The 25,338-nt window shown below is 52.1% G+C and overlaps 1 protein-coding gene across 1 annotated transcript in view; it reads left to right on the top strand.

Moving 5' to 3' along the window:
• The window catches only part of PTK7 (protein tyrosine kinase 7 (inactive)), a 64,328-nt gene that overhangs the window by 32,347 nt on the left and 6,643 nt on the right, over window positions 1-25,338 (top strand). The window contains exons 2-17 of the mRNA XM_043591461.1: window positions 5,593-5,880; window positions 6,351-6,453; window positions 6,825-7,015; window positions 7,110-7,260; window positions 8,314-8,462; window positions 8,711-8,977; window positions 11,193-11,326; window positions 11,461-11,596; window positions 11,757-11,876; window positions 13,439-13,588; window positions 13,704-13,854; window positions 13,953-14,080; window positions 15,301-15,504; window positions 16,256-16,411; window positions 17,287-17,519; window positions 18,481-18,561. Coding sequence (XP_043447396.1) covers window positions 5,593-5,880; window positions 6,351-6,453; window positions 6,825-7,015; window positions 7,110-7,260; window positions 8,314-8,462; window positions 8,711-8,977; window positions 11,193-11,326; window positions 11,461-11,596; window positions 11,757-11,876; window positions 13,439-13,588; window positions 13,704-13,854; window positions 13,953-14,080; window positions 15,301-15,504; window positions 16,256-16,411; window positions 17,287-17,519; window positions 18,481-18,561 — 2,642 coding nt within the window. The remainder of the gene's footprint in view (window positions 1-5,592; window positions 5,881-6,350; window positions 6,454-6,824; window positions 7,016-7,109; window positions 7,261-8,313; window positions 8,463-8,710; window positions 8,978-11,192; window positions 11,327-11,460; window positions 11,597-11,756; window positions 11,877-13,438; window positions 13,589-13,703; window positions 13,855-13,952; window positions 14,081-15,300; window positions 15,505-16,255; window positions 16,412-17,286; window positions 17,520-18,480; window positions 18,562-25,338) is intronic.

Here is a 25,338-nt window from a genome sequence, read left to right on the forward strand (position 1 = left end):
CTGGTGATTGTTCTGTTCCTCTAATCCGGATGTGGGAGCCTCTCCAGACATTTACAGTTAAATCCCAGGATGGGAAAACTCAGCTGGGTCCCTGGCTCTCCTCCCTCCTACACTGTTCAGAACAGGGACTGTGATGGCTTGCAGAGGGCTGCAAGGCTCCTGTCCGTGAACCTAGGGTCTTTTGTAGACCCTGGAAAGACAGAAGGGGGTAGAAACTCTGTGCTCTGCCCCTGGGTCTCGGAATGCACTATGATCGATATTCAGTGACCCTCTAAATCCTTATTTTCCATCACAGAGTCTGGGTTGCTGGTGCTGCAACCACATACAGTATCTTGGTGGTACACTGGTGGTAGAGAAGGACATTCCAGATACCCAGATTCACAAATACCACTGTAGCATTCATGTTTCTGCTGGCCTGGGTGAGTGGGATTGGGGATAGGGTAACTGAGCTCGCTGTTCATCCAAGTGACTTACTCCTACAGCAGTTGACATTTGTTCTTCAAAAAAAAAATTACAAATGTGTATGCGCTGTGGACTTCTGGAGTGGTTCCAGAGCAGGGGAGAGTATGCTAGTTAAATGCCGGAAGGTCAAGTGTCTCCGGTACAGTGCATTTGACCCCTTGGGGAGGAGGTGTGGTGCAGGGACTCTTGCTTGGTGCCCTTAGAGTTTCTGGATGGAAGGGACTTGTGAGGAGGGCTGTCCTTGTAGATGAGGGGACCTGGAGCTGCTCTGGTTCCTGGAGCATTTGTGGCTCTTGGATTGAGGGTTTCCTCTGCTGGCCTGTGTCCTGATGCTGTTTTCCAGAGAGGGCACAGAGTGTTGTCAGCCTCTGCCTCACGGGTTTATGTGCCCTGACAGGAGCCACTTCAGCCTGGGCACTGGGAGCTACCTGGGAGTCCGGATGTCCCCCAGCAGGGACCTAGGCTCTGAAGCCAGAGACTCGGTCTTAGGTGTGGAGGAGTGGGCCACTTCTGTATGGCTGATTGGATTTGGGGGTGATCACTCATATGGTCACACCCTGCTGTGCAAAATGCCCATGCCAGGGCCAACCAGGGTCTTGGCGTCACAGCCTGGTCCTGAGGCGTCTGCCTGAAAGATGGAATTTTCTTTAGTAAGAGAGGACAGAGGTAGAATCAGCTGGTCAGGTTTGGCAGGTTCTGAGGCCTGTACAGGTCCTGGGGTGTATTTCCTAGGTCAGGAGGACCAGCCCCTGTGAGGTGGATAGTTGAGTGGCCCAGATGGATGCTTGGACCAAAGTAGCTGAAATTACTTCAGAGCAGAAAAACTTCCTGCTGCTCTCTGCTCTCCAGAAAATCATGTTTACACATATGTGTGTGCACCCATGCACACTTGGACACACATGGATTTACTGGGCCCGGAGCCCAGAGAGCAGCAAGGAGGGCAGGCAGCAGACCAGACGCTTGCTGGGGGGTGGGGAGCAGAGTTGGTCTGCTGCCCACACAGCCTTTCTCTGGGGGCTGAGGCCAAGGCGCAGGCAGAGCGAGTGTCTGCATAGAGATGGCTGTTGGGGAGCCAAGGAAATGGCTTGGAAAATGTCCTTATTGGGTATTTGCAGCTCCAGCTTTGTTGGGGTCGGCACCTGGTGTGGGGCAGATGGTTCTGCTGCTTGTTGTTGTTGGGGGGGGGGGCTTTTGAGCCCTCTGTGCCCAGCGGGGCAGCCTCATACCCTCGTGTGCTTCGTGCTGTGCTACGGTCTTTGTATAATGTGAACCCACTTAACTTCATGCAGCCTGAGTGGTAGGGGCGGGGTCTCCATTTCACAGCCCGGGGAAGCGGGCAGAGAGGCCAGGCTGAGGTGGCATGGCTGGGAGGGCAGGAGCGGGGCTGTTGGGCAGCGCTGAAGCGGGTAGCCTCAGGGGCCACGCTGGCCGTGTGTTCTGTGAGGGCCTGAGTAGAAGGCGTGATGCGTGGTGTGGCTGGACGGTGACAGAGGGGGTGGCTTGGGGAAGCCCAGGGCCAGTATGAGAAGGCCATTCTCGGACCACAGCCCTGGGGGCATCCTCAAGTCAGAGGTGGTACAGGGACAGGAATGTGCTGGTGACTGTGCCACCTTGGGGGCAGGTACCATCCCAGTCCCCAAAAGCCTTCCACTCTCTGTCACTGCTGTCCTCCCTTTCATGTTGTCGGTGCCAGCCGAAGCTTCTGAAGAGTTCCTCACTTCCCAGCCTCTCCTTTCTCCTGGAGTCTGACATTTCTGCCAGGGACTCCTCAATCTGCCCCGGAGCCTCCTGCCCATTCCCCAACAGCCCTCCCCTCCGCCCGCGCCCCGCTCCCCAGCAACACAACAGACCAAGCTCTCATGCAAACTGTGCAGAATGGGCACACCTCCGACTGCCTTCTCAGCAAATGCGGGTGCCACGGCGCTGGGCCAGCCTCCCGATGGCGGCTCAGAGCAGGGGCTGGGGGCTTGGAGTGGCTTGGTGGCTGTTCTCCCTGCCTTTTATAACATCTAAAGTCTGCCCCAGCCAAGCACTAACCAGGACCTGCTGTGAGCTGACGTCAGGACAGAGGGCCCCGAGGGGCCAGCTTTGATGTTTCCCAGGCCCTGTCGTGGGGGCGCAGGAGGCTCTGAGTGGCAGTCTGGGAATGCAACATCTCTCACCACAGCTACAGAGCAGCCCTAGCCCCAGGAGGGGATGCCGGAGGCTGAGCTGGGGTCCCTCTGAGTCATGCCATCTTTTCTTCCAGCTCAGGTTTCTGTGGCCAGTGCTCTGTGGTTCCTGCAAGCCTGCGGCCCCTTTCCCTCCATCCCACCCCCACCTGGTTATTCCCCTCAAACTTGTCTGTTGTGGAGGTTCCTCCCCCATCCAGGGGCTGGGAGTGGTCCTGGGCCTCTCGAGGGGGAGCTTTCTAATGTTCTTAAAATGGGAGTCCTTGGGCAGGAAGGGTGATAATGGAAATAGTAACAGTAGCTACCATTCACCGGAGTAGCTCTGTCCAAGGCTTTTCACACGAATTACAGCATTTGTGACTCATGACAACCTCATGAGAGAGGCCGAGGGAGCTGAGGCATAGACCATCTGCGTTCCTTGCCCAAGGTCAAACACTAAGCATGATGGGCAGGATTTGAGCCAGACCTGTCTGATTCCACACCCTTAACTAATACTCCTCTGCATGGGTGAGGCTCCTCGATCCCCACGTCTGGAGAAGCTGAGCGGGGAAGTGAGGACTCGCCTGCACTTGGATGACAGGTGATCTCTCTTTGGCCTTTAACAAGCATCCTGGAGTTCTGGGTCAAGAGTCCCAAGAATTTGGTGAGTTGCATTTGCAGAGGTCCACTAGGGCATCAGTCTGAGTCTGCCCATCTGTATCATGAGAGGTGGTCCGGAAATGTTCCAGATGCCTCCATGTTCACCAGCTCTTGCCCCCCACTTCCTTTAAGGTGACCTCAGTCAGCCAGTTAGCCGAGTGCCTTTGTGTGTCTGGCATGGTGTGCAAGAGGGGTGTATACCTCTCTACCTGGCCTCAGGAATGGAGACCCATTGTGGGATCAGCTGTTTCCAGGGTTTGTTTTGAGTTCGTGGGTGGGGCTGGGAAGAATTTGGGGCTAGAAGCTGGCTTCCTTGGATCGTGGTCAAATTAGCTGTTTGATTTTGAGCAAACAGCTTAATTTTTCCGGACCTCAGTTTACCTATCTGTTCTACAAAGGCGTTGTACCAAGTTGCCGGTGGTGGTGGGGGGAGGAGGGGTGGATGGTGCACAGGGCCACGTTCCTGTGTGGTGATTAGAAGTGAATGGGGTGTTTGGGGTGTCAGGGTAGCTGGGGGTACTTAGCAGTGCCCAGAGGACAGATTAGTTAACTTGCACAGTGGGTGGGACAACCCAGCATTGAGGGCAGTTATCACACCTAGAGAGCCAGCAGTGCCCGACTGAGCAGTAATGGGGTGCTCTGAGCACCTTCCAGCTCCCTGACTGTCCTGTGGGCTGGCACCTCTGGGAACATTGGAAGGTGGACCTCCTCATCTGGACCTCACTCTGAGAGATCCTGGACTTGTCTTAATGCTGACTTTAGGAGGACACTGGTTCTCATGCCCTAAAGAGCCAAACTCCACCTTCAGGGACTTGAAACAGCAGTCTTTGGGCCACAGTCTCCATCGCTTTGGGAGGGGATGGCAGGACCCCCTCAGCCTCTTCTTGCCCTTACCAGGCTCAGTTTGATCAGAGGCAGAGGCTGCTTCTTCATGTAGCCGCCCCAGGTGGCCTATTTCTTCTTCCCGGAGGGGCTGCACGTCCTCTTCCGTGTCGTCACCCACCCCTGGCAGGCGGGCTGGTGTTCCAGACCCAGTAGCTCAGGGCCTTTGCAGGGCACCCACGTGGGCCAGGAACAAAGCCCAGTGTGTTACTCCTGCTGTAGCCCTGCCACCTGCCCAGCCCTGCCCTCCGCCTCCTCGACCCATCTGCTCCTCAGCACAGGTTTCTCACTTTCCTTTGTTCCCACTGGCTATGGCTCCCCCTTAGTTTCTGGGGCCCCCCTTCCCTGTGGGTGCTCCTTCGGTCCCAGCCAGAGCTGAAATGTTGTGGTGCAGGAGGGGGTTCAGATGAAAACCTGGAACCACTTGGCTTACCTCTCAACTTGGCATAGAGAAGTCAGCCCTGCCACACAGATTCTTAGAGATAGAGGGTAGGACGTGGGGGTGGCCCTGGCATGTCTTTGGCAATAGCTGCAGATCTAGGGAATATTGGCTTCTCTTGTGATGGGGCGAATTTTCCCAAGGAAGTCCATGGTGGGGGTGCAGGGGCATCTGGGTGGCTTAGTCAGTTAAGTGACCAACTCTTGATTTCAGCTTAGGTCAGTATCTTATGGTTTATGGGTTCGAGCCCTGAGTCGGGCTCAGCGCTGACAGTGCAGAGACTGCTTGGGATTTTCTCTCTCACACTGGTACTTTGTCCCTCTCCTACTCACATGCACACTCACTCTCTCAAAATAAATAAACTTAAAAAAAACAGTATAAAAAAAATCCAAAGAAGCCCCGGGGGGCGGGGGGGTGGGGCTAAGGGCTACAGAGCACCTGTGGGTGGGATTCAAAGCCACCTCTGATGCGGAACACTCAGTGGGACTGTGAGTGGGAGTAATCCATCCAAGATGCTCTTTGGGTCATGACTTAACTCTGCTCAACATCCTGGATTCTGAAGATTGATGGGGAGGGTTGCCTGCTAATGTCCCTTGCTCCTCTGCCCAGCATCAGGACCTGCAGGTCTGAACCTTCCTTTAGGGAGCCTCCCTGGTGTCCCCAGCCCTTGGAACTCCCTCTTCTTTCTGTGCTCTAGAGGCACTGACTACTCACACTGTTCATTGGGCATGAGCCTTGCCTTGTTGTGTATGATTGCGCTGTGCCCCCTACTGACTGGTGTGTCATGTCTTTGTATCCTGCAGAGCACACGGCACAATTGAAGAGTTTTTCAATGGACACTTGGCACTTCCAGTCTCATGATCCTTCTCTCCTGCACTTACTGGCCACCTCCTGTGTGCATAGCCCCTTTCATCCTGTGCACAGAGTGATGGGTGATCTGTGTTAGGACAGTGACTGTAGCTCCTCCTGACTATACCTCTCTCATGTCCCCATCCGCAGATGCCCAGGCAGCCATCGTCTTCATCAAGGAGCCTTCCTCCCAGGATGCACTGCAGGGGCGCCGGGCACTGCTCCGCTGTGAAGTCGAGACCCCAGGCCCAGTACACGTGTACTGGCTGCTGGATGGGGCCCCTGTCCAAGACACTGAGAGGCGTTTTGCCCAAGGCAGCAGCTTGAGCTTTGCAGCTGTGGACCGGCTGCAGGACTCTGGAGCCTTCCAGTGTGTGGCTCGGGATAATGCCACTGGAGAGGAGGCCCGCAGTGCCAACGCCTCCTTCAACATCAAATGTGAGAGCCAGGGCGCTGTGCTCACTCCCTATAGACCTTCAACTACTGAGCCCTGCAGGACCCCTCCTTTCCCTCAGCTTCTCCCGTTTCCAGTTAAATGGAGGCAGGCAGAGAGCAGTTGTGGTCAGTTCTTTGAGTGGATAAGAAAAGTTTTATTTTTTCCAGAAGATTTTTTTTCCTTCAAGTCTAGAACCTTTATGTGTTGGATCTTTTGCAAATGGCAAGGGCAGTGAGGCCCAGTGTGGCCAGGCATCAGAGTTGTCTGCCACAGACTGGATGGGCCCTCTGTTTCTGGACCCTCACCCCACCCCGTCTGTAGCTGCAGCCTCGTCTTTGCAGGGCTTCCCTGCACTGTCTCTCATCTCCAGAGCCTGCAGGTTGTGTCCTTTTCTGCTTGTCTTCCTTCCCCTCTGCCTTCCCACACTTGCTCTGCTCTGCCCCTCACTCTGCAACCATGGCCTCTGCTACAGGGATTGAGACTGGTCCCGTGGTCCTGAAACATCCAGCCTCAGAAGCTGAGATCCAGCCACAGACCCAGGTCACACTGCGTTGTCACATTGATGGGCATCCTCGGTAAGGAGATGACTTTGAGGGTGGGGATGGAGAGGGTTATTCTAGACAAGTAGGGATATCTTCCCAAATCCTGGACTCTATTCATTCTATAACCACCCCTGCCCATATGCTGCCCCACACAAGCCCCTAGTGACCTGAGGAGAGGCGGCATTGTCTTGCGGAATGATCCTGGATTCTGGGAGCTGAGGGCTGTAGAATCTCAACCTGATTATGCCCCTGAATTGTTCTGTGCCCTTGTGCAAGTCACTTCTCCTCCCAGGCCTCAGTTTCCCCATTTGCAAACTGAGGGGTCTAGCCTCTAGTCCTGTATTTTGTCCACTGGTCACCTGAGTACCCTCTGCCTCCCTGCTGCTGATCCCCTTGGCCTGTAGGCCTACCTACCAGTGGTTCCGAGATGGGAGCCCCCTCTCTGATGGTCAGAGCAATCACACGGTCAGCAGCAAGGAGCGAAACCTGACCCTCCGGCCGGCCAGCCCTGAGCATAGTGGCGTCTACTCCTGCTGTGCCCAAAATGCCTTTGGCCAGACCTGTAGCAGCCAGAACTTCACCTTGAGCATTGCTGGTGAGCCTGGGGTGGGGACGGAGAGGGCGCAGCAGGGATGCGAGGGGCTTCCCCACTCTTGTCTGCTCATGCACCTGTGCTTCTCCCACCCCAGACGAGAGCTTTGCCAGGGTAGTGCTGGCGCCTCGGGACATGGTAGTGGCGAGGAATGAAGAGGCCATGTTCCACTGTCAGTTCTCAGCCCAGCCACCCCCTAGCCTGCAGTGGGTCTTTGAAGATGAGACTCCTATCACTAACCGCAGTCGGTAAGGCAATTGGGAAGGGGCCTTCAGGTAAGGTGTTACAGGTTGTGTACTGTCCCAGTGCATTCTCTAAAAGAAAGTCATTAGTATTGCAGACATCCTAGATCTATATGTGTGTTACTTCAAATTTCCAGCAGATGGCAGTAGAATATTTTGCTATTACAAAATGAGTCCAACAAAGGGAAGAGTCTCCGGGAAGGGCATCTTCTTCCCGTTTGCACCACGGCGCTGTATGAGCTAGTGGTGGCTCCGTTCTCTTCTCTCCCCTCCTGCCTATATGGGTCTTCTGGGATGGGGAGTAGAGACCCAGGGTTGGAGGGACACAGGGGACCTAGGTAACCATAGTCTGGATGGGAAGGTCCTGAATGGTAAGGATACCTTACCCCCCCCCCCCCCCATACACACACATGCACTTTTTGGAGGAAGCAGTCACTTCCAGAATATGCTGGAAGGTCCAGCTCCTTTATGTGGACTTTTGTCCTTACCCAGGCACTATGAGAGCAGAGAGCACCTTTGCAGTGCTGAGTGTGGCTGTGGTCCTAGGTGAGGGGCTTGGATCCCACCTAGCTTCAGCCCTGAGGAAATCATCAGTAGTTTTGATCTGGTGTGGCCCAGGGGCTTCTGACTACTGGGGCTGGGTGCCCTAGTGGCAGGCTTGTCTTAACCCTGCGGGGAGGTGGGCCTCTGTCTCTCCAGGTGCATGCTGTTGATGACTCACTGTCTCTCACTGACACTGTTGCTCACCTTGCCACCCAGAGAGCTGAGTCTCCTGTAGGTGGAGCACACCCACACACACACGTGAGTGAGTGCACGCATACACGTGTACACACACGTACCCACACACACACACACACACACACACACATACACACACACACACACACACACACACACACGCAGAGCGGTGTAACATGTTGGCTTCCTTATCCCTGTCCTCTCCCTGGCTGATTCCTTCCTACATCTCTGACCATTGCAGCATGGGGTTCCATCTCATTCCCTTCCAGAAGGATGCCCGTGGGGCCACTTCTTCCAAATAGCATTCTCTCCTCTTTGTAGTCCCCCACACCTCCGCAGAGCCACGGTGTTTGCCAACGGGTCCCTGCTGCTGACCCAGGTCCGGCCCCGCAACGCAGGGGTCTACCGCTGCATTGGCCAGGGGCAGAGGGGCCCTCCTGTCGTCCTTGAGGCCACGCTTCACCTGGCAGGTAGGTCCCCGGGTCTAGGGTGCTGAGGTGGGGGCTGCTTTCAACCTCGTTGGCACGTAGAGATTTAGGCTCCTGATTCCACCCAGAGTGCAGAGAGAGAAAGAGGATGCTGGGGGCAGGAAGAGGAGACGCAGTGTTTTAGGGGAGGGTTTGAGCTGGAAAGGGCCAAAAGCTTGCCCTGGGACCACATGAGGTACCCTGAGAACCACAGTAATTGGGTTGTTTGCCTCCTGCTCCCATCCCTGCAGAGATTGAAGACATGCCACCATTTGAGCCACGGGTGTTCACAGCTGGCAGCGAGGAGCGTGTGGCCTGCTTGCCCCCCCAGGGTCTGCCAGAGCCCAGTGTGTGGTGGGAGCATGCAGGAGTCCGGCTACCCACCCGTGGCAGGGTGTTCCAGGAGGGCCATGAGCTGGTGTTTGCCAGTACCACGGAGAGTGATGCTGGTGTCTACACCTGCCACGCAGCCAACCTGGCCGGGCAGCGGCGACAGGATGTCAACATCACTGTGGCCAGTGAGCATTTTGCCCTGAGGGGTGAGGCGAGGTGGAGGGGAGCCCAGGTCCCCTGAGGCCTTGCTCTCTGGGTGCGATGTACAGAGGCTTCCCTGGTGCTCACCTGCGGCCCTCTCAACTCTGGACCTTGCTTGCTTGGGATTCCGTTGGCTGCTGGGAGGTGACAGTGGAGAGCCAGGCACAGAAGTTGGGGTGACAGCCCACACAAAAAAACAACCCTTGGGCTGGAAAGGAGGAGCAAAGGATTGGGAGTCTAGAGACCCAGGTCCCACTCTTTCCTCGGTGCACAGAGCAGCGATGGGTAGCAAGCCACCTGCTTTGCCAGGGCTCAGGCTCCTCATCCATAAAATGGGATTGATAACCCATTACTTACCCTACAAGGTGGTCAGAAAGATCAGATGTACTTGCAGTCAGCTGATAGGTTGGCTGGTGGCTGGCTGGTCCCCGGTGGCTTCATTCGCATGTTTCGAAGTTGACGGAGGATATATCTACCAGAGTGCCTTGGTTGTGTCCCCCGTGGCAGCTCTAGCAGGCCAGCTCCAGTCTCTTCACATGGTGGCTGGGGTTCGAGAGGCCAGTAGTGGAACCTGGAAGACTTCTCAAGGCATCAGCTTAGCAGTTGCTCAGTGTTTCTTCCACCGTGTTCTGTGTTGGGCCAGGCAAGTCACCGGCCACATAGACTCTAGGCAGTAAAGAAATAGACTGTCTCTCTCTCTCTCTTTTTTTTTAAGTTTACTTATTTATTTTGAGAGAGACAGTGCAATCAAGGGGGGCAGAGAGAGAGGGAGAGAGAGAGAGAGAATCCCAGGCAGGCTCTGCTCTGTCAGTGCAGAGCCCATGCGGGGCTTGAACCCACAAAACCGTGAGATCATGACCTGAGCTGAAATAAAAAGTTGGATGCTCAACCAGCTGAGCTACCCAGGCGCCCCTAGACTGGCTCTTGGTGGGGAAAGTGGCAGCAACACATTACAAAGAAGCAAGGGATGGAAGAACTGTTTACAGTCATCTTTGCAAACAGTCTGCCACAAGTCAGACAGGAAGTCCTTATAAGGTTTTGAGTCGGAGCGTGACATTCTCAAAAAATCACTCTAGCCGTTCTGAGAATACCAGAATGTTAGGGGCAGGAGTCAAAACAGGGAGCCCAGTTAGTGGATGAGTGTAATCATCCAGGGGCAGTGTTGAAGGGCCTGGAACAGAAGTGGTAGCAGTGGAGGTGAGAGAGATGGTCAAATTCAGGAGTTTCTGGAGCCAAAGTCGATAGGGTTTGTGTAGAATGGATGTGATGGGAGGCTGTGGAGAGGGAAGTCAAGGCTAGGTTTTGGCTTCTACTGTTGGCTGCATAGTGGCAATGTTGACCAAGACAGGGGAAACTGGGATGAGCAGGTTCTGGGGGAAATGATTTGTTCACTTTTGTACATAGAAAACCCAAGAGGCTTGTTGGATATGCAGTCAGAGATGGCAGTAGGCAGTTGGATTTGCAAGTCTGAAGCTTGTATGGGGGGAGGTCAGGAGTCAAGGTACAGGTTTGGGGATCATCTGCTCATATGGCATTGAAGGCCACAGATTGGCTGAGATTATTCAGGGGACAAGTATGGCTAAAACAGACCAGGGGGGCACCTGGGTAGCTCAGAGAGTTAAGGGTCCCACTTTGGCTCAGGTCATGATCTTGCGGTTTGTGGGTTCAAGCCCCGCATCCGGCTCTGTGCTGACAGCTCAGAGCCTGGAGCCTGCTTCAGATTCTGTGTCTCCCTCTCTCTCTTCCCCTCCCCTGCTTGGTCTCTGTCTCTGTCTCTCTCTGAAAAATAAATAAACATTAAAAAAATTTTAGAACACACCAGGGATCCGAGGACCAGGCCTTGGAGTGTTCCAGTGTAATAAAAAGAGCAAGGGTGTTGGAGTCCTGTAGACCAGGGATTTGAATCCTATCTGTATCAGGTATTAGCACATCACTGTTACTTCTTTAAACCTCTGTCTTTTCAGCTGTAAAATGGGTATAGGAATACATACTGAGGGGGTTTATTGTGACTGTTAACTAAGACGATGTTCAAAAGGTGCTGCCCATAGACCTTCCCTAAGGAGTAGTTGATGCAGTTTTCACCAGAGCAGGTGGGCTTCTGAGCTCAGGGTTGAGTGTGCTATTAGAGTTTTCAAGGATTGGATCCTTTGGTTGTGCAAACATGTTAACTGGTCTTCTGTTTTTTCCTTGTACCTCTAGCTGTGCCCACATGGCTGAAGAAGCCCCAAGACAGCCAGCTGGAGGAGGGCAAGCCAGGGTATTTGCATTGCCTGACCCAGGCCACACCAAAACCCACAGTCGTCTGGTATAGAAACCAGATGCTCATCTCAGAGGTGAGAACGCGGTTTGCTGCTGGTGGGAGAGGGCACTGTGGTCACCTGGCTAGCACTCCTTCCCCTGAAACTGCCCTCGGGGAGACGCTTGTGGGGCCGTGGGCAGAGTCATAGTCACATAATGCGTGCCGCAGGACTCGCGGTTCGAAGTCTCCAAGAACGGGACCCTGCGTATCAACAGCGTGGAGGTGTATGATGGAACGTGGTACCGCTGTGTGAGCAGCACCCCAGCCGGCAGCGTCGAGGCCCAAGCCCGTGTGCAAGTGCTGGGTGAGTGCACGTGAGTGAAGAGAGCCCCCGGCCCAGTGGGCAGGAGAGCAAAGGGGAAGGAAGGAGCAGCAGGGGCTCGGATCTTCAGGCCTGCCCTGGCCTCTCCAGCTGCCTCAGCTCCAACTCTTTCCACTCACCCACCCTCCCTCTACTGACACAGAAAAACTCAAGTTCACACCGCCACCCCGGCCGCAGCAGTGCATGGAGTTTGACAAGGAGGCCACGGTGCCCTGCTCAGCCACAGGCCGAGAAAAGCCCACTATTAAATGGATACGGGCAGGTGGGTACCAGGTGGGCATGGGGTGGGGGCAGGTAGGACAGCCTACTGTCCGATGTGTGCATGTCTGAGGACCAGCCGAGAATCCAGCACCGTGCCAGGCATTGTGGGAAAAAACCAGAAAAGTGGGACCAATTTTAGGCCAGTTAGGAAGAAAGGAGCCAGACACACCTGAGGTCGGGTTATGGCCTTAGACAAGTCCTCCTTCTCACTTTCAAAAGTGAGACTTTGTGTTACTTTGGGACATAAGTGTTACTTTGGGACATAAACGTAACAAGACAAGGGTCCCTTTAGAAAATTTCAGAGTGGGGGGTGCCTGAGTGGTTCAGTCATTTAAGCATCTGACTCTTGATTTTAGCTCAGGTCATGATCTCAAAGGTGTAGGATCAAGCCCCATGTTGGGCTCTGTGCCTAATGTGGAGCCCACTTAAGATTCTCTCTCTTCCTCTCCTTCTGCCCCTCCCCCACATGCTTTCTCTCTAAAAAACAACAAAAAAAAAAAAAGAAAGAAAAGAAAAGAAAAGAAAAGAAAAGAAAAGAAAAGAAAAGAAAAGAAAAGAAAAAAAAATTTGGGAGGAAAAATGCAGGATCCCATCATCCATAATCTTTGGGTGTGTTCCCCTTTCTTTTTCTATGTGTATCTTTCTGTTTGTACATAGCAATTTTATTAAACATATAATTTTCACTTATTAAACTTACATGAGTAAGTTTTGCTCACTATAGAAAAAGAAGACCCACTTAATTATGTAATTTTATACCCTTTTTTACTTAATGTTATCAAGCATTTCCACATACTTATATACATAAACATTGGTTTTGATGATTGTAATAATATTCTGATGATTGGAATCACTGTAATTTACTTAAATATTCCCTAAACATTGGAGATTTGGTTGTTAACCATCCTCCCTCTTCCCCTCTCTCCTTCTCTGTCTGCTTTCGCTCTCTCTCTTTTTATTGCTGCAATAAACATCTTTAAGCCAAAGTTTTTTCTGGATTTGGGCTTATTTCCTTTGGGAGAGATTCCCAGAAATGGAATAATTACGTATAAAAGGGTATGCACATTTTTGCAGCCCTTACCATGGATTGCTAAACTGTCAAAGGGCTGGACCAGCTTTTACATCTCCATGAGTAGTGTGAATGAGAGAGTAAGACTGTAGCTTTCGAGGAGGAAGTGGGCTCTCCCTGCTCAGGTGGTCTGGTGGAAGCTTTCTGTGGGAAGTGGGGCTCTAAGTGGATCTGAAGCCTGGATGGTGGCAAAGAGCAGGAAAGGGTTCTAGGAGTGAGAAGTGGCAGGCAGTGAGGATGAGAACAGGGCAGAGTTGGGGCCCAATCAGAAGTCAATTTTGCAAAAGTGAAATGTTGTATAGGGCAGTGGAAGGAGGTAGGACTGAAAAATTGGGGAAGGAGTAAGTAACGGGGGCTTCCCAACGCCTGGTTCAGGAGTTTGGGCTTTGTGGGTAGTCAGGAGCAATGGCATGATTTTGAGTGGAGGTGAGTGACAGAGCGCATTGCCAGTCACCCACGTGACTCTGGCCAAGCCTGTGATTTTCCCTTTGTTGCAGATGGAAGCAGCCTGCCGGAGTGGGTGACAGACAATGCAGGCACCTTGCACTTCTCCAGGGTGACCCGTGATGACGCCGGCAACTACACTTGCATCGCCTCCAATGGGCTGCAGGGCCAGATCCGTGCCCATGTCCAGCTTACTGTGGCAGGTGCGACCGTGGCAGGGCCCTGGGGCTGGGACTGGCAGGCCCCATGGGGCAGCCCACACCCCACCAGCCCCATTGCTCACTGCTCCCTACACCTTTTTGGGCTCTTCCCATCTAGTTTTCATCACCTTCAAGGTGGAACCAGAGCGCACGACTGTGTACCAGGGCCACACAGCCCTGCTACGGTGTGAGGCCCAAGGAGACCCCAAGCCACTCATCCAGTGGAAGGGCAAAGACCGCATCCTGGATCCCACCAAGCTGGGACCTAGGTAGGGCCGTCTCCCTCCCCTACCTACTGCACCTCTCCTGCGGCCGGTCTGCCCAGGAGCTGGCGAGGTGTGCAGTGCTGTGGCTTCTCTCCTGGCAGAATGCACATCTTCCAGAATGGCTCCCTGGTGATCCATGACGTGGCCCCTGAGGACTCAGGCCGCTACACCTGCATCGCAGGCAACAGCTGCAACATCAAACACACGGAGGCTCCCCTCTATGTTGTGGGTATGTGCTGGGGAGGGATGTCCTGCACGGGAAGTTGTGGGGCCAGACTTCTTTCTCTTTATTTTCATTGTCATCCCCTGTATATGGAAGACACTTAAACCATTTTTGTGTTGGGGGCTGGGATTCAGTGGTGTCCCCTCCACCATGCCATGGCATAGTGTCAGCTTCCTTGCTTAGAGCTGGGCTGTTGTTGATTTCACATGCCGCAGCTGGTGTTTGCGTGTTTGTGTATGTGTGTGTGTGTGTGCACATGCACGCAACTTGGGGAGAGGCATGGGAGTGGTACTCTTGTCCTAAAATGCTTCTTCCCAGGTCTCCTGCAGCAGCCGCACGTATATCTGGGAGGGCAGGGAGGGGAACAGGCCAGGGGACAGCAGGAAAGGGTTCCTTTGCTCTGGAGGCCCAGAGAGGATGATGTGTCAGGTAAAAGGTTCTGCCTAGAGTCAGGAACTCTTGGGGTTCAGATCTGGCCTCTCCTGCTAACCAGCTCTATGCCCTTAGAGGTGTTACTTCCTCTCTAGGGGCTTGTTTCTGTATCTGTAAGATGAGAGTGGTTTCAACAAGAAGTTCTTAAACTTTTGTGGTTTAGCAACAGAACTGTTTTTCTAGACAAAATATTCTGTGGAACTTACATGGGAAATAGTGAAGTGATAAGGCCCGTTTGTAGAAACATTAGGTGTGAGGCAGGAGTCAGGGGATCTTGCATCGTCTCCCCCACAGCCCTCTCTCCCTCAGTTTCCCTAACGATTCCTGGCTTCTCTTTCACTGGAATAGAAGATCCTTTCCACAAACACATTTCTTTAAGAATTTGCTCTGTGTCAGGCAGTGTCTCAAACTAGAAATTCCCAAATGCTGCTCTTCAGGGCCTGGCTCAAGATGTCAAGTCACGTAGGAAGCTTATTAGCAATAGTGCAGGTTTGTGTTGACATCTTGACAGATGTGTTTTTTTTAATGTGTGTTCCTAGCCTCATGTTCAGATGCACACCAGCTTGGGAATCACTGGCCTCATGTCCTTCAGAACTCTTTATGACCTTGGTAGGGCCCAAGGACCCAGCCCTGGTTAAAGCCAGTGACAGTGGTGACCCCTCCTGGTTTTCTGGTTTGGCCAGACCATCGAGGTTGTCAGGTTGTCTCTGCGTAGGGTGGGGAAGGGCTAGTCGAGAAGTAGGGCCGGGTTTGCTTCACAGGCCCCTGCCCAGACCCTTCTTTGTGTCTCTCAGACAAGCCGGTGCTGGAGGAGTCAGAGGGCCTGGGCAGCCCTCCCCCGTACAAGATGATCCAGACCATTGGGCTCTCCGTGGGCGCTGCTGTGGCCTACATCATTGCCGTGCTGGGTCTCATGTTCTACTGCAAGAAGCGTTGCAAGGCCAAGCGCCTTCAGAAGCAGCCCGAGGGCGAGGAGCCCGAGATGGAGTGCCTCAATGGTGAGGGCCGGTGGTGTGGAGGTGGTGCCAGTGTGCAGGTGCTAAGCGCCCTCCTGCGGCCACAGAGAGAGCTGCAGCGCTGGGCAGCCTGGGTCCTAGCCAAGCTGCCCCACCCCTAGCTGGAAGCCTGGAGTTGGCCCATTCCCAGGGCCGCGGTGTCTGAGCAACCTGGCTCAAGACTTCCTCACTGGAGCTTCCGGGCCAGCTTCTGTGTTTCCCTGCCTTCTCCGTGCACTACTAAACCGCAGATGCAATTAGTATACGCATTCACGTTTCTGTTGCACATCCTGTCTCCCAGTCTGTTTCCCTTCTCCTGGGTTTCCCCCATCAGTTTAGGTGTTCAGGAGCAGGGCCTGGAGCTCCCTCACTCTGATTTCCCCTTTGTGCCTGTTTAGGGCTTTGCACGGAGGAGGCCCTACGAAAGCAAAAACGCTTCTGTCAACATAGTGTCCAGGGACCAGTGGTTCAAATGAGACTTGTACCCTTTGTTCTGTTTCCGAGGTTGTGATCAGCTGCCTCAACACGTGGTTATGATTTAAGGGATGCCTGCTCGCCCCTTCCCCATCAGTTAGTTCATCAGTTGGACTGGCCTTTTTGTGTGGGACACCATGATTGGACCCACTCTGACGGAAGTGGAGGTTTGGGGGAGAGGAGTGAGGTCCCCATGGTGGCCAGAGTGGTCTCATCCTGATACCCCCTCCCCCTGCCCCCCCCCCCCCCCCCCCCGCCCCACCATGCTCCTTCTCCTCAGGTGGGCCTTTGCAGAATGGGCAGCCCTCAGCGGAGATCCAAGAGGAAGTGGCCTTGACTAGCTTGGGCTCTGGCCCTGCGGCCACCAACAAACGCCATAGCACCAGTGATAAGATGCACTTCCCGAGGACGAGCCTACAGCCCATCACCACACTGGGTGCGTTGCCTTGGTCACAACTATCCCTGCTTCTCTCTTGAGGTTAGGTTAGGGCTGGCGGCTCTAAAGTCCCTAAAACTTAGGACATTGGAGCAGGGGGCGAGAGGCACAGGGGAGATAAGTGCAGTGTGTCCCCAGTGCCTGTACATGCCTCACCTCCACAGTTGTCATTCCTGTACATTAATTACTTGACGTTTCCTTTAGATTAACTGATTTAAAACAAAACTTAACAGGAATTAGTTTTGTTCTAGGAGAAAATGTGAGAAATTACAGATCTGTGGGAGTTAAATTTTTTCTGAGTGTACATTAAAACATGTACCTGTTGGGGGCGCCTGGGTGGCGCAGTCGGTTAAGCGGCCGACTTCAGCCAGGTCACCATCTCACGGTCCGTGAGTTCGAGCCCCACGTCAGGCTCTGGGCTGATGGCTCAGAGCCTGGAGCCTGTTTCCAATTCTGTGTCTCCCTCTCTCTCTGCCCCTCCCCCGTTCATGCTCTGTCTCTCTCTGTCCCAAAAATAAATAAACGTTGAAAAAAAAAATTAAAAAAAAAACCACAAAAAAAAAAACATGTACCTGTTGACCTGTTTATCAAGAGCCACCTAAAATTCTCAGATGAGCCTTCCTTTGGAAAATGCTGGTTATGAATTCCACCCTTCATTTTACACATTTTACACAGTCTCATTGGAGACTGTGAAGCCCAGCATGAGGTAGGGAGGGGTTTGCTCAGGGTCACGCGGCACAAGTAGGGCCAGCGCCCCATCCAGCCGGGTGGGGCACAGCAAAGGCTTCCCTCTGTGAGAGGCAAGGCACCTCCCCAAGTCAGAGGCTCCTCTCCTTGAGCAAAAGCAGCTGATGGATTCGGACCTGCACCCACAGGGAAAAGTGAGTTTGGAGAGGTGTTCCTGGCCAAGGCCCAGGGCTTGGAGGAGGGGGTGGCGGAGACCCTGGTGCTTGTGAAGAGCCTGCAGAGCCGGGATGAGCAGCAGCAGCTGGACTTCCGGAGGGAGTTCGAGATGTTTGGGAAGCTGAACCACGCCAACGTGGTGCGGCTCCTGGGGCTGTGCCGGGAGGCCGAACCCCACTACATGGTGCTGGAGTACGTGGACCTGGTACGCTGGGCTGCGGGGGGAGGGGACCTGGGAGTCTAGGGCTCTGGCTGGGGGTGGGGCACCACGGGAGCCTCCTCTCACCTGGTCTCCGTCTGCCTGCCCTTGCCTCCTTGAGACACTCAGCCTCCGGTCCCTGCCAGCTCTCTGACACCTGCCTGTCCATCTTTCCTGTCCTCCAGCCCCATGCCTGGGGGTCTGGTCCCCGGTTCTTCCCAGCTTCTCCCTCTGTGCACCACATGGATGCATTCCAGGCCTTCTTCCTTGACTTGGGTTTTCTTTGGTTTGTCTTTTTTCCTTCTCTCCAGGGCTTATGACCCTTTAGGAATAAACTTAGCAGGACTGGTTTTCCTTCCTGGCATCCCGTACCATCTGGGGCACCAGTGTGAGCCCAGTTGCCAGCTTTCTCTTCCCACCTTAGTTGCCATGTCCCATTATGCCTCTTACTGTGCATCCCTCCCCCCCCCCCCCCGACCGATCTAAGCCTTATTCCCTTGGTCCTCAAGCTGCTGCTTGTCACACCCTCTGCCCAGCTCACAGGAAGGGGAGGAGCAATTCTCTTTCCATTGGCAGCTGCTTATGAGTACTTTATGGATGTTTCTGCTGCTGCTGTTCCTTCCCTCCTCCCTATGTTTATCAGATAATAACCCCCTGGGGGACAGGGGTTCCCTCTCAGGTCTGTGAGGCTCCCTGAGGGCAGGGGCTTTGTCACCCACCTCTTTGCAGCTCCCCTGAGGGTAGGAATGGCAGTCCCCCAGTCTTTCTGACTGAGAGAGATTCTAAGAGCCATTTTCTGTATATTTTTAAATTCCCACTAGACTTCCTGCAAGGGAGTGGGGGTGGAGGTTCAGGTCAGGGCTTCTCACCTGCACAGGTAGGCACTCTGTGAGCACCTGCTTGGTTTGATGCTTTGGAGATAATAGTTGGCCTCTGACCTGACAGCGATGCTTGGCTTTTCCCTCAGGGAGACCTCAAACAATTCCTGAGGATTTCCCAGAGCAAGGATGAAAAACTGAAGTCACAGCCCCTCAGCACTAAGCAGAAGGTGAGAACAGGGCGGGAGAGGTCCCCAAGGGTGGGCCAGCATCATGGGCAGTCATCATAACAGAGGTGCCACTGACGGAATGCTCCCTGTGGACCAGGCGGGACTTTACATGTGTTATCTCTGTGATCACAACTGTCCTCTGAAACAGATGTCATTTTGTAGATAAAGAACCTGGGGCTTGGAGAGGTTAAGTGACTTGTCCCAGATCACATGGCCACCAAATGCCTGTGTGTTGCTGTGGTGCCTTCATCTCGAAGGGCTGCTCTTGGCCCTTGCTGCTGGAGCAGTATGTCTGCCCCCTGCAGTGAACACTGAGCTGGAGGAGCCGCAAAGGGGACAGGCAGGGCAGGGTGTGGCCCCGAGAGTGTTTCATCAGCCTCTGAGTGTGGAAGTCTCTTCTGTGAAAGGGCTGCCCGTGTTTCACTCCCTGTGGTTTCACACTCTCGCTCTCACTTGGGTTGTGGGCTCCCAGCCTTTCCTTCCGGTTCTCTTCCTGCCTTCCAGGCACAGATCCCTGGCTGGGGCCCCATGGTGGAGCAGACCTGGCTTGAAACAGTGAAGCAGGGAAAGCTTGCCTACTGCCCCCTGCCCTCCTCAGACGATACCTCGATACCTTCTGTGGCCCAGCTCTTCCTGCCCACAGCCTCCTTCCTTCCCCTCTGAAATGGATCCGCCTCCTTCCCTGGGACTGGGCATTCTGCTACTAAGCTGATGGCAGAGTCACCTCATAAACCAGTCACAGTGCAGGGCAGGTAGGCAGTGACTGCTAGGGCCCTCCCTCCCAGGTGACCATTCCTTGCCTTGTAGGTTGACCCAGGTCACAGATTCAGGGGCAAGAAAGAAGGTATGGCTGGTTGATCTGTAAGGGGAATGGGACCCTGGCCACCCCTGGGGAAGTGGCTCTGCACCCTTCAGGCTGGCTTCCTCATAATTTACCGAGGCCCACATAGGACAAGTGACCTGGCCCCAGGTCACCCAGAGCTGACCTCCTGATACCAGGCCCCTGTCTCCACCTCTCAAGCTGCAGGAACTGTCTGCAGTGGCTGTAGATGGAAAGCCACAGGACAGGATGTGCTATTCTGCCTAAGTAGGATGTCAGGGCCCCAGAGTTCACAAATCAGGACATGCAAGGAGCCAATGAGTCTTTACTGAGCCAGTCATGGCCCTAAGGGCCCTTGGGGCTGCAAAATTGAAACTGCCAGGCGTCCTTGGGGCATTTAGGATCTAGTAAGGGAGCTTGGGAAAATGAATATGGCATGTGCCTTGTAGACTTCAGGTACTACACGGGAAGTGAATGACAGACATAAATTAAGAGACATCGAAGACATGCATCCTTTAGGTGAACAGACGGTGTGGTTAACAAAGAAGGTTTCCTGGTAGAAAAGTAATTTGAGTTCAGTTCTCAAGGAGAGGAAGTAGTTGAATGGCAGGAAGGGAATGGCTTCAGGAAAGAGGGGAGTCAGGTAGGTTTGTTTGGGATAGGGATGTAGGCAAGCGGACAGGAAGTCAATTACCTCTGTCACGTGACCTGAGGGACTCTCTTTGGTTGAAAGTCCTCACAGCCTGTGCTAAAGATCTGTCCCCCACTTTTCCTCCCTAGCATCTTAAATGTGATGGAGAGCTTTAATAAGTTGGGTTCCACACTCTTCAAGGACAATATTCTGCATCGTATGGGAGATGGGTTTTGCGTAAAATAAAATTTGTAGGTTTCTTGACCATACCTCAGACGGAGAGAATAGGAATATCTGAGGATGGGGTCTGAGGACCTGCGTTTTTCAAACAGGCTCTCCAGCAAATTCTTAAGCTCAGTAAAGTTCAAGGAGTCCTGGTATATAGGATGCTGGCTTTGAAATGTTTGTCAGGATTCCCTATAAGAAATGCATTTTAGGGGCGCCTGGGCGGTTCAGTCAGTTGTGCTTCTGACCCTTGATTGTGGCTCAGGTCATGATCCCAGGGTCATGGAATCGAGCCCTGGGTTGGGCATTGGGCTCCGTGCTGAGTGTGGAACCTGCTTAAGATTCTCTCCCTCTTCCCTCTCTCCTGCTCGTGCACACGTGCACGTGCTCGGTCTCTAGCTCTCTCTCTTTCTCTCAAAAGAAAGAAATGCATTTTACATCATGCCCCAAATAGCATGCACACACATAGGGGCGCCTGGGTGGCTCAGCTGGTTAAGTGTCTGACTCTTGGTTTCAACTCAGATCATGATCTCATGGTTCATGGGTTCGAGCCCTGCATCGGGCTCTGCACTGGCAGCTGGTATGGAGCCTGCTTGGGATTCTCTCTCTCTGCCCATCTCCCTTTCCCCACCTCAAAATAGATAAATTTTTTTTAAAAAGAACACACACACACAACTCAAGTTAAACTTTCCAAACATTGTATTTGATGCACTTGATATTTTCTATCCTATTTTTTTTTAACCCACTAAATTGATTTTGAGACCCATGTGGGGCCTGATCAGTAGTTTGAAAAATACTGCTTTTTGGGGATTCCAGGAAAATGAAAATTCTTAGGAAAGGTATACTAAAACTTGTAGACACTTTCTTGTGCTAATAATAATCTATTGAACTGCTGCATCACTTTATATTCCTAGGGTTCTAGGGGAATGGAAGGAGGAAGAGTTAAGTTTTTAAAGAGAGGTGGATGGTAGGCAGGGTGCTCCCACGGCCAGGTAGAATTGGAACGGGAGTGTCTAGTTGGTGTGGGGGGGGGGGGCTGGGGAGAACCCCAGGAGAATTTCAGGATATCAGTGAAGCACTGACAGAAATCAGACACGGGCCCTGGGTGTTGGCATAATTATAGGTAATGCTTGTTCGAGTAGCTGATGAGATGATGGAGATTTTGAAGTCAGGGAACTGTAACCTGTGACTTCTCTTTGGGTTCCTGCAGACTAATGACAGGATGAGGAACAGGGTCGGCTTAGCACACCTCGAGGACAACAGTATAGGCAATCAGATGCTGTAGCATGAGAATGGCACAATGCTGTCACGAAGCGTTAGCCAGAACCTGCGCAAGCCCTGAGACTGTCATGTTGGAAAGGAAGGAGTGGGTCTGGTCTTTACCAAAGAGCAGGCCTTTATAACAGTATTTGGAAATCAATCCTGTGGCCATCTGATGGCATCTTGCCCAGCAGTAAGGAAACACTTAATTGGCTTGGGCCTAACAGAATTCCCTTTTACTGTCCTCACTTAGCCAGCATTTCCAGAAGCACTGCCGCTCTGGAAAGATAGCAAGTTAGTCACCATGCCAAGTCCACTGTCTTGTGTTTCCCTTGACTAGTAGCAGATTGTTTAGCTATTGAGCCAGATCAGAGAGAGCAGGCTGGGGGGAATGCTTAGTCTGATGAAGTCACATTACAGAAGGCTTTGTCCCTGGGCGCCTGGGTGGCTCAGTCAGTTAAGTGCCTGACTTCGGCTCAGGTCATGATCTCACAGTTCTTTTTTTAATTTATTTTTTTTTAATGTTTATTTATTTTTGAGAGAGAGAGAGAGAGACAGTGCAAGTCAGGGAGGGGCAGAGAGAGAGGGAGACACAGAATCTGAAGCAGACTCCAGGCTCCAAGCTGACTCTCAGCACAGAGCCTGACGCAGGGTTCGAACCCACAAACTGTGAGATCATGACCTGAGCCAAAGTCAGACGTTCAACCGACTGAGCCACCCAGGTGCCTCTTTGATCTCACAGTTCTGCACTGACAGTGCGAAGCCTGCTTGAGATTCTCTCTCCCTCTCTCTGCCCCTCCCCCACTGTGCTTGCTCTCTCTCTAAGTAAGAAAGTAGAAACAAAAGCCTTTGTCCCGTACAGATAACCTGGCAAGGCTGGACAATGCCCTGCAGTTTTGAAGCCTGAGATAGAGTCTGGTTGTTAATGACACGACCACTTCTCATCTCGCCCTTTTACCACCAGTGGCACTTGGGGCATTCTGAGGATGGCAGTCTGGGGGCAACTTTGGGAGTGTGTGGTGGCCTCTACTTTTCCTTGAAGACACAGGGGGGCTGTGCACCCAGGGGGGACTCCATCATCCTGGGGACCTGTTCACATGACTTCTTCAACTCTCCTCACTGGTTATACGTGTTTGGTTGACGCTATCTGGGGATTTATGTCTTTATTTTGTTAAGGGAAATACACCAAAAAGATGAGATTTTTCCCAACTCTTTTTTTTTAATTTTTATTTTTTTTAGTGTTTATTTTTGAGAGAGAGGGAGCACGAGCAGGGGAGGTGGGGGGAGAGAGAGAGAGACAGACAGAGAGGCAGAGAGAGACACACACAGACAGAATCCGAAGCAGGCTCCAGGCTCTGAGCTGTCAGCATAGAGCCCGACACAAGGCTCGAACTCATGAAACACGTGATCATGACTTGAGCCGAAGTCAGATGCTTAACTGATTGAGCCACCCAGGTACCCTGAGATTTTTCCCAGCTCTTGATGGTATCCCTGATTCAGCACCTCTGCATATGCAGTGTCAGCCAATATATTGGATATATAGATCAGTCCAGTCTGGTGCTGCTTTGAATCAGTGCTGTCTACCAAACTTCCTGCAGTGATGGAAATATTTTCTGTTTAGTGCTGTCCGACTCTAGTGAGTCGCTAACCTCACGTGGCCACTGAGCATTTATAATGTGGTGAGAGCTCCTGAGGAACTGAATTTTTAATTTTGTTAGGTTTTAAAATTTTTTTTCAACGTTTTTATTTATTTTTGGGACAGAGAGAGACAGAGCATGAACGGGGGAGGGGCAGAGAGAGAGGGAGACACAGAATTGGAAACAGGCTCCAGGCTCTGAGCCATCAGCCCAGAGCCTGATGCGGGGCTCGAACTCACGGACCGCGAGATCGTGACCTGGCTAAAGTCGGATGCTTAACCGACTGCGCCACCCAGGCGCCCCAAATTTTGTTAGGTTTTAACTAACTTACATAATCGCACAGGGCTAGGGGCTACTGTTTGGGACAGCACAGGTTTAAACCATTTTTTCATTGTGTTTTTTCCTGATGTTAACGAAGTATAGTTTTATTTAACTTTTTAACAGGTTCTATATTCCGTTTGCTTTTCCCCAAACCATTTCTTATGTGTGACTTTTAAATTTTTTTAGTTTTCTAAAATTAATTTAAGTAATCTTTATACCCAGCGTGGGGCTTGAACTCATGACCCCAAGATCAAGAGTCGCACGCTCTTCCCACGAAGCCAGCCAGGTGCCCCTAAATTAAAAAATTTTAATTGAAGTATAGTTGACATACTATGTTCGTTTTAGGTGTACAACCTAGTGTTGTTGTTATATACATTGTATTTTATGTATTCTATTTTGTATTTGTGTTTATGTATTTGTATTTATGTATTCTATATTTATGTATTCTGTTTTGCCATCCCCCCACCCCCCTCCCCTCTGGCAACGTCCAGTTTGTTCTCTTTATTTATGAGTCTGTTTTTCCTCCATTGTTGTTATTGTTGTTTGTTTGTTTTGTTTTTTAGACTCCACACATAAGTGAAGTCATATGGTATTTGTCTTTCTCTGTCTGACTTTTTCCACTGAACGTATCGCCCTCTAGGTCCATCCATGTTGTCACAAATGGCGAGATCCCATTCTTATGGCTGAATAATATTCAACTGTACATATATGCCACCTCTTCTTTATTCGTTCATCTATCAGTGGACACTTAGGCTGCTTTCATTTTTGGCTGCTGCAAATAGTGCTGCAGTAAACATAGGGGTGCATGTATTTCTTCAAATTAATGTTTTTGTTTCTTTAGGTAAATACCCACAAGTGGAATTACTGGATTGTATGGTACTTCTACTTTTAGTTGTTGTTTTTTTTTATTAGGATGTTTTAGGTGTTATTTATTTGTTTGTTTGTTTTAAGTAATCTTTATGCCCAATATGGGGCTTGAATTTACAACCCAAAGATCAAGAGTTGCATGCTCTGAGGCATCTCAGTGGCTCAGTTGTTTGGGCCTCTGGCTAAGGCCTGGGTTAGGCTGGGACTTCGGCTGAGGTCATGATCTCATGGTTCGTGGGTTCGACTCCCACGTCAGCCCCTGTGCTGGCAGTGTGGGGGCCTGCTTGGGATTCTCTCTTTTCCCCTCCCCCGCTCCCCTCCCCCCCTGCCCCTCCCCCACTGCCCCGCTCCCCGCTCGTGTGCTTTCTCTCTCTCTCTCTCTCTCTCTCTCTCTCTCTCAAATAAACTTAAAAAAAAAAAATGAGGGGCACCTGGGTGGCTCAGTTGGTTGAGCGTCCGACTTCGGCTCAGGCCATGATCTCACGGTCTGTGAGTTCGAGCCCCGCATTGGGCTCTGTGCTGTCAGCTCAGAGCCTGGAGCCTGCTTTTGATTCTGTGTCTCCCTCTCTCTCTACCCCTCCCCTGCTCATGCTCCGTCTCTCTCTCTGTCAAAAATAAATAAACATTAAAAAAAAAATGAGTCGCCTGCTCTATCAACCAACAGAGCCAACCAGGCGTCCCTATTTTTAGTTTTTTGAGGAACCTCTATACTATATTCCAGAATGGCTGCACTAATTTACATTCCTACCAACAGTGCATGAGGGTTCCTTTTTTCCCACACTCTTGCCAACACTTGTTATTTCTTGTCTTTTTGATACTAGCCGTTCTGATTGGTGTGAGGTAATATCTTGTGTGTTTTGTAGGATTTATTTATTTAGAGAGAGAGAATGAGAAAAGCACAAGTCGGGTAGAGGGGGGGGAGAGAGAGAGAGAGAGAGAGAGAGAGAGAGAGAGAGAGAGAGAGAGAGAGAGAGAGAGATTGGGAGGGAGAATCCCAAGCAGGCTTCACATTTGGT

Source organism: Prionailurus bengalensis, chromosome B2 (assembly GCF_016509475.1).
Source record: "Prionailurus bengalensis isolate Pbe53 chromosome B2, Fcat_Pben_1.1_paternal_pri, whole genome shotgun sequence".
NCBI lineage: Eukaryota > Metazoa > Chordata > Mammalia > Carnivora > Felidae > Prionailurus > Prionailurus bengalensis.